The 9,563-nt window shown below is 29.0% G+C and overlaps 1 protein-coding gene across 2 annotated transcripts in view; it reads right to left on the bottom strand.

Annotated features, from left to right (window-relative positions):
- The window catches only part of LOC101507330 (CBL-interacting serine/threonine-protein kinase 24), a 9,184-nt gene extending 7,930 nt beyond the window's left edge, over positions 1–1,254 (bottom strand). Inside the window, exon 1 of one of the 2 annotated variants that reach the window (XM_027336723.2) lies at positions 630–1,254. In XM_027336723.2, the coding sequence (XP_027192524.1) occupies positions 630–794 (165 nt within the window). In that variant the 5' untranslated portion in view covers positions 795–1,254. The remainder of the gene's footprint in view (positions 1–629) is intronic. The other variant, XM_012718074.3, reaches the window with a different exon arrangement.
- Positions 1,255–9,563: the final 8,309 nt, after the last annotated feature.

Here is a 9,563-nt window from a genome sequence, read left to right as displayed (position 1 = left end):
TCCTGCAATCTTGGAAATAGTATTTGATCGCAAAAGTGAAGCAATACATATTCCTTTTACCCAAAAATAGCTGTAAAAATGGCTCAACCCATCTAACTCACTTGTTTTATTTCCAAAATCCTTTTGGGACCAAGCCGTGTTTTATTAGACCCAAAAAATGCCAGTCCAACATAAAAATCATACATTAGCTTCTTTTTTGTTGTTGAAAACACATTACTTTTCTTCTTCTTTGTAATCAATTATACCATATACCATATTAAACATAGACATAATGGAGTCATCCGTCGATTCTCTTCAATACCAAACAAAACACAAGATTGTAACGTTCCATCTCATTTCACTCCTTAAAAATCACAAAATCCAACCAATAACCAAGCATGATCTCAGGTATAATGATCATGCTCTTTATCTCTACTTGAAATTATTATCATTTATTTCCATTAAAAATTTGATTTAGTAAACATTTAAAGAAAGAGTAAAACTCATGCTTTATCAACAATATGAATTTCCAGGAACACTAACATCAATAAACTATCAAGCATGATCCAAAACATAAATACTATTAACAATATAGTTGAAATTGAAATTCATGTTATTCTCATAGCTTTAGAAAAGGAAAAAATTGGGACCTGGTCAACCATTTTGTGCTTGAGAATAGTGGTCTTAGCCATGACTTTAATAGCAACACTCTTCCCTGTCTCAGAGTCTTTTGCAAATTTAACCTTAGCGAATGTACCTTCGCCAATAGTTCTACCAACTTCATACTTTCCAATCTTTCTCCTCACTTTCTTCATATTATTTTTCAACGATCATTTACAATTCGAAATTCAAAGAAATGACCTAGAAACACAAATTGACTCGTGAATTTCCAACGCGAAATTGTTAATAGCTACAAATCAAGGTCGAGTTTCATACTCAGTTTTAACTATAAGAGGAAGAGTAATCTGGAACGCGATGCTCGAAAATCAAACTATAGCTTGCTGTGATGAAAAGAAAAAAAAAAGGATGGGGAAAACAGTTGAGATGAGAAGGGAATTGGAATATTCTAGAAAAGTGGAAAGGATAGAAACCCGTGCATGTGAGAAATTTGAATTGAAGTTTAGTGAAGCTTCAACAACAAACGAGAGAGAGGAAATAACAAACAACTCTACCGCTTCCTTTTAATTTCTACTGCAACACCGCCATCCCTTGTTTAGCATTGGGGATAGCCGTGCCACTTAAAATCAAACTCTTCAATTTAAATTTAAATTTGGTATTTATTTATAAAATAAAATGTATTTTTTTGAATTGTCTTATCAAAATCGAACAATTATTAATATTTTTTATGATGTATAAATACAAAATGAGTATTAGATATTTATCCAATATATGATGTTTCCAGACTTGTGTAAGAGCTTAACATATCAGAAAAACAGAAAGTGCACCAAAAGCAAAAACATATATAAATATAACATTTTCGGAAAATCATATCTAACACGGATACTTCTTTTCAACCTTGGAATTAATCATGCAAATTGCAACACAAACAATAGTTAACTGTTACAAACTAAGACGAGGGCTTTAAGTGTCAAAAACAAATAATTTACTACTTACTTAGCAATGAAAAAGGTGTTTCTAACTTAAATTATCTTATGTCATCGGTAAATAAGTTACAAATTAACGGTAAATAAGTTACAAATTAAAATTGCTTGTTAGTTTAGCTTTTGGGAGTGCAAGACTTTAATAATTCTTTTGATGAACAAAATAAAAATAAAAGGGGACAATATATCATAAATCACTGTATCATATATTTTTTCAATTAAATTAATTAAAAGCATGCTGGGCCTACAAAAAAGAAAAACTCAACTATGCAACGTGAAAATCAATCGGTCCAATTACAAGTAGAGTTTACCCAACTCATACACATTAAAGATTAAACAATGAGCACAAGCGACAGTGAGAGCACTCATTAGTCATTAGTAGTATTATTATATCATGTTTTAAATGAATGTTTGATGAGCCACGATCATATAGATAATGGTCATGACAGTTTTTTTTTTTCTCTCTAATTAAAAAAGTTAGCTAGAGGTGAGGTTGAGTTAAAAATCACCATAATATCATAAGAAAATGTAATTGTATTATTAATATAATCTAAAAAATGAAATAAAATAAAATAAAATAAAACTAAAGTATTCATATTAAAAATTATAAAAATATGTAAATCAGTTTAATTTAATTTAAATTTGTTCAATAAATAAAATACCATTTTGTAACAAAAAAAAATTACGCTTTTAGTCATTTGAGTCGGTTTATATATTTCATTTTAGTGTCTTGAGTTTTTTATTACATTTTTGTCTCTTAGACTATGTTTAAATATTTTAAATGGACGATATAGATTGGAATAAATTAAAAAGAAATAGAATAGAATGGAATATAATATTGATTTCATTATTTAGAAATTTTACTGTGGAGTAAAACAAAATTTCTATTCCATTATTTGAAAAGTTTAATTATAACTTTTTTATTTTATTTTTACCATTGTTATAAAATTATGAATCAGAAATCAACTAACTGACAACATAAAATATATTCTCTAAATTTAGTTACTTTCTTCTGAAAAAGAGAGTAAAGCTAAAAACACTAACACAAATAATTTTTTCAAAATCTATGCATCGGACACTGTATAGATTTACTTCGTAGACAATTCAGGCCTTAAAATGTGCAGCAAAGTAGATCAAAATTGATGTAGAATATGATTTGTGGCAATGTTGTGTGACTGGCAGCAAAGATGTGGGAATGGAGTGTGCTTGTGTCGAAATCGAACTCGAAAAAGAACTGTCATAATTTATATTTTGTTGTAAAATTATAATTGGGATATCTGGTAATTAATTATTTAAGTGGTTTGATTCCATACACTTTAAATTGGGAAGAATGAAAACTAAGAGAAGAGGATGAAATGAGATGGAATGGGTTCCATCATGTATCACTCATCTTTTTTAAATCCAAACAATTGAACCACATTTTGTACCACTCCTTTCAACTCCATTCTATTTTATTTCATCAATTTAAACAAAGTCTTAATTTATAAATATGAGACACTAATTGGATTGTTTATGTCAGTTTCAAACAAAAAAATTATTAAAATGTCCAAAGTGTCTTAACATTTTTTTTAAGGGATAAAAAATGTGAAATGACAAAAAATTAATTAACAATCAAAGTGAAATTTAAAAATAATTTAAAAGTGTGTTTAGATGAAGAATTTTGTTGAGGAAATAATTTTTTTTTAGGAGAATTCAAATCCTTCAATGTAAATTACATTATTTGAATAATAAATCTGATAAAAAATTTAAATGAATGAATTTTATGAAATATTATGTCGAATCTAAGTTAAGATAATTTCAAATACCGTTTAAAAACTAAAAATTTAAAATTTTGTCTTTATTTATAATATATAAATCATAAAATGATCCTTATAATTTTATTTTTTTTAAATCGGTCCTTACAATATTTCAAAATAGTCTCTCGATTTTTCTAAAATTTAATTTTTGATCTAAACATTTTATTTTTATTTTTACTCTAAAACTTTTGAAATTTATAAAAATGACTCAATTTAATTTAAATGAACAACACATTAATTTATTCAAACAATAAAATTTATATATAAAAGATTAAATAAAATGCAATTTATTTGCTTAAAAAATTGATTTACTTCAAATTTTAATATTTCATTTAAACAAACTTACCGACCAAAATAAAATTAGAAAAGCTTAAGAGAACAAAATAATATATAAAAATAACTTTAAAAAGTCACAACTGTAATATCCTAAGATGATATATATATATATATGGACACATATTAACTGAAAGCACTATTTATTTCTCCATCCATGCCTCCACCACCGGTTTGGTTTTGTGGCTACCCCTACGTCGCCTCATTGATGGATGGTATCAGTGACTTCAATATCAAAAGGTTGGAAAAGGAAGACTATATCATATATGTTGGGATGAGACATGAGATGGTGGACGATACCTAAAAAAAATAATGCTGTAAATCTTAAAGGTGGAGATCTTCATTTAAAAAAGTTCCAAAGTTCCAAAATTTCATAATGTATTACAGTTGCCGCCAATTAATGAATTCATTCATTTGAGTGGACTTAATGATTTCAATTAGTGCTGTCTACACATAAGACAACTAAAGAGGGTGTTTCTAAAACGAAAAGACAACACCTTTAGTTTTTTGTATGAAGACGATAGTAGCCATGAGAGGAAGAAGAACCAATGCGAATGCGATATTTTAAATTAATTTCGAGAGAAAAAGAAGCAAATTGTTTGAGTATAATAAAAAAAAAAAATAAAATAAAACAGTTTGTGCAAAAATACTTCTTTTAATTTATCTTAATTATGTCGGTCAAGTGTTTTAAATTTATTTTATTTTGATTTAGTATTTAAGTTAAATTTTGTTTGTAACATTAGTTATTTATTTTAACTTCGATAATAATTAGTTCAACCGAAAACTTTTCATCATTAAAAATTATATTTAATGTTGCAATAATATGTTTCTCATTTTAATCATTCAAAAAATATTCATCAAATTTTATAAATTGTCTATATTTCTTAATTGTATCTACAACAATTTAAAGAAATTAATGTATATTCTTAAAAACAATGTAATAAATGTCTATCAATATTTTTAACTACTTTCATGTACAAAGTAATTTTGACGGTCAAATCATTACGATATTTCGATTACATCTTAATATTTAATGACAGTAATTCGATAAAAATTTCAAACTTAAAGGATCATGGGAATAATTTAATATATCTTATAGGTTAATGGTACAAACTATTTGTAACTTAAAGATCGAATCAAAAAGAAAAAAAACTTAAATGACTTAAACAAAAATTGAACTAAAAGATTATTTTTATCATTTTTTAATAACTAGACCACAACCAGAACAGCCACACAAAAATATCTAAGTTTAGACTGTGCTGGTCAATTTCCGTATGTTCTCAAACCATTCACAAAATTGAATACTCCGTATGTTCTCTTATGTACAACTTTTTTATTTTTTCATCAAAGTAACTCTTATATTTTGAATACTCCTCCTGCTCTCTAATAATACATTTTACTTGTAAAAAAATATCATGAGTTCATGACCATCAACACTTCTTTTCGGGTTAAAATATCAACTATGCCACTTTTTTTTTTTTGCTCTTAAATTTCAAGGTTTGATGTTAAAATAATTTCAATTTACTTTTGCTATTTATGTTTAAAAAAATTGTAAATATAATCTACACATGCATATTGTAAAATTTATTTTAAATAATTTTTAAATATTAATTTACAATGGACCACTTATTAATATGTATAATTTTATAATTATATATATATATATATATATATATATATATATATATTACTCAATCTCAAAATATCAACTTTTTTTTAATTTATTTTAGTTTATAGTTTGATATCGAATAATATATATAAAATTCTAAGGTAGACCATATTGATGAGTGGTCCATTGTAAATTAATATTTAAAAATTATTTGAAATTTTAATAGGACATTCTCTGGAAGTATAATTTAAGAGTTATCATTGTCTTTGAGGTTACTTTTTAATAGCCTTCTTTAAACAATTTTCAACAAAAAAAAATCAATTTTTTTCAAATTAACAAAAATAATATATATATATATATATATAACTAATATAATTCATAAAAATACATAAACACAAATTTTAAATTACATATATTGACTAGAGTTGTTTGTAACATTTGGACAGTGTTTTCGAGTATGACCAATTAACCCATATAGTCCTCATTTTCTTGACACTTTTTCTTTAACGTCCATTTCAGTTCTAATGTAGGTATTATTTGAACGATCTTTTTTTTTAATTTTCCGCATTTCAGGGTTGTGATACAATGTTTTCACCTTCATATGTGAGTCAATATCCTTCATTGGGTATAGATGGAAACTCTTATTTGTAGATGTTAAATACATTAACAACCTTGTACACGTTAAATAGAAACACAAAATAGTTTTGACGAGCGTAAGAACATGCAACTATGATATGTGAACAAGGCATGTGTATAGCCTGAAATTTTCCACAATCACACCATTTTCTTTGAAGGTTAACTTCAAAATGACCAATTGGTCGCGCCTCTATTGGATTTATTGTTTCATGCACCATGAAAGAATAACAATTTTGGTCGAATTGCATGAATTGGTGAGTATTAGATTTACCAATTTCATATTTTATCTTGTCAATGCAATCATATGTGTATACTCAATCAGAAGCTAATTATGCCTTGTATTATTGTCTCATTTCTGCATATAAAACTCTAAATCTATAGTATGTTGATTGTACCAAAGCAGTGATTGAGAGATTGCGTGTACCCTTGAGCACTGCGTTGACTGACTTGGAAATGTTTAGTCCATTGTTATGGGAAGATACTATCGATCCATCTTAAAGCCTTTGGATTTGCCATCCTGATTTCATTGCGGTAATATTTGAAAGATAGCTCACTTAATGCATATCCTGTTATGAATGATGTAAAGATTATCAAGTATTATAAAGTGATAAGTGAAAAATATACTAAGAAGAATTAGATCATTACTCATACAAACAAGTTTTATTTGAAGTTCTTTGTCCTTTAACTCTCTCATGAAATTTTGTGCAATATGACGGATGCAGTACACATGTGTTAACGGAGAATCACGTCAACCGTTATTTGAATTATTATAAGCACTTTTAATGGATTCGTGTCTATTTGAAATCAAACAAACTTTGACTTGAGGTGTTACGTTACTTCTTAGATTTTTCAACAAAAAAAACTTCAAGCACCCCCTATCTCTCCTTCCACAAGTGCATAAGCAATGAGAATTATATTTTTGTTTCCATCTTGTACAATGGCTAACAACAGAGTCCCCTTGTACTTGTCGTACAACCAAGTTCCATCAACGGAGACAAATGGTTTACAAAATTTAAATCCAAATATGCACTGAGGCAAAACCCATAATAGTCGTTTGAAAATTTTAGACCACTATAACAGAGTATTTATCATAATATGCAAGTGATACTTCCATTTCCACAATAGTTATTGGAATAAAGTTTTGCATGCCCCACAACACCTTGGAAGGTCATTGTAAGACTTTTCTCAGTTCCCATAAATTGTTTTGATAGCGTTATTCTTTGCCATCCATGCCTTTCTATAGGTGATTGTGTAGTTGTATCGTTCCCAAATATGTGCAATTATTATCACATTCCTTTTAATTGATGGATTAACTTTCAAAGGCGACTTTATGCTTTCAAATATGATGTTAGAGTAAAGTTTGGTATGATCCTGTGACATAAAAGAATTTGCGCAATTATGGGGCCCCTTCAAATGACCAATCACCCATTGCTTATTTTTTTGGCTTAGTGAAGCCCTGCATTTGAGCAAACATTGAGTGAGTGTTTTATGTGATAGTGCTTAATTGCAAGTTGACAATCTAATTTGCTATCAAACTTCATTCCAGTCTCAATAGTCGCATCTAATGGAGGTGGTTCATTAGCAGGCATATCAAATTTAGAGGATTGTTAAGCATAATCCAAGTTTAGATTATGCATATAAAATTGTGGATCGTATGTCGTTGCAGTTACATGGGGTTCTGGCTATAGATCATCAGCATCATTCTCTTCCTCGTCAAAGTATATTTCTTCTTCACTTTCCTCACTTATTTCTTATTGATCAAAATCGGCCACATCATCTAGTGGAATATATGGTTCAGGTTTAGATGATTCAGGTTCAGATGTTTCGACCTTGTCAAAGTATGGTTTGAGTTGGTATGGTTCTGGTTAATATGGTTCAAGTTGGTAAGATTCATAATTTTGAAAAGAATAAGTTTTTTGTGTTTGAAAGTTGTATTCAGGGTGAGGTGTGGTTGAGGATGATGGTTGACCAACATCTGATAATGGATGACCATCCTCAAACGTGACATATAACTCGATAGAACTGAATTGCGACCATTATTTATGGACATCAAACATGAGTTCAACATCTTCATCGTCTTCAACATTTAACAATTCATAATGAACTAGGCCTTGTCCAAAAGAGGCAGAGTGTCGAAAAATTGTATTAGACATTCTCTTATTATTTTCTAACTTCAACTTTGTTTCAAATTTTCTCTTCAAGTAAGTAAGGTTGCATCCAAAATGAACTCGAATACCTTTTTTTTCCTCACTTTTGAAATATTTACCAATATCTTATCTTTCACATATTACACCATTATAATAAATCAGAACAACTATATTTTTTGGTGCCATTGATATGATATAAGAAATTCAGATTGATATGATATAAGAAATTGAGATGAAATGTAGTGAAAATGATATAACATACTTATACACAAAGTTCCCTTAGCAAGTCGCCTTTCCAACATGCGATTTTGTGATACAACTTTGGCAAGTCGCCTTTCCAACATGCGACCTTGTGACAAGATTCTTGCAAGTCACCATTCCAAAAGGCAACCTTGAATGATGCTTTTGGGAAATCGCCTTTCCAATAGACGATTTGGCATGGAATCATAATATATTCCCACACATTCGGATGACGCAAAAACGTGAGATTATATTCGTCCAATCTAATCCTCTCCATCAACTTCAGTCTTCTCCGTCCAAAAGTATTCATTTTCAAAGTGCTTTCCTGTGTGAAGCCATGCATAGGATTCTATTGGTCATTGAAGTCCTTAATTGAACATGTATAGATTTTTTAATTGGAGCCAATTGAATTTTATGTTACGTTTGTTCGTTCAACCCAAAAACGTGAAATTCTCTTCGTTCAGTCTAATCATCTCCATCAAGTTGACTATAGTTGGACATTATTATACGAAGATGAGAACCAAAAGTGAAATGAACGAGAGAATCATATTCTTCATGGTGAACCTCTAAATGTTGAATTTAAACCAAGTTATGAATACATGGTTTGGTTTTACAAAAATTCTAAACGATTTATTTATGTAGAAAACCAATTGGTTGATCCTCGTGTCAATCCACCCCAACCTCCACCACAATCTAGTCAACATTTTTTTAGGAATCAATTCCCAACACAATACAACAAAATCAATATTATATACCAACAACTCCTAACACTCAACCGTCTTCTCATACTTTTACCCACACACCACATTCTCATACTTTTACCCGCATACCACATCAATCTTACGGGTTCACATCAAGGAAACAATTTAATTTTGACAATCAACAACCTCATCAAGAAGACAATTATTGAGTATCCTTTGCATCAAACGAAGATGAATTATTGTATAAAACGTTCAATACTCGTTATAATACACCTGAGTCCGCTACTCAATTACCGAATAATATGTGTCAACAAAGTTTTCAAATTCCAAGCTTTGGGAATGCATATACTCCATTGAATCAAATATCCAACTAGACTCAAGGTGAAAATAGTTATTCTGCAACACTTCCTTCTAGACATCATCAACAGTAAGAAGAAGAAGGGTAGATGATCAAATAGAGAATGCATGACAATCCACACTAATCACTTGTTTATTGGGATGACAAAACGAGTCAATCAGAC

This window comes from Cicer arietinum, chromosome 7 (assembly GCF_000331145.2).
Source record: "Cicer arietinum cultivar CDC Frontier isolate Library 1 chromosome 7, Cicar.CDCFrontier_v2.0, whole genome shotgun sequence".
NCBI classification, from domain to species: domain Eukaryota; kingdom Viridiplantae; phylum Streptophyta; class Magnoliopsida; order Fabales; family Fabaceae; genus Cicer; species Cicer arietinum.
The sequence above is the reverse complement of the archived record's forward strand: the minus strand, read 5'-3'. Positions and strand labels throughout refer to the sequence as shown.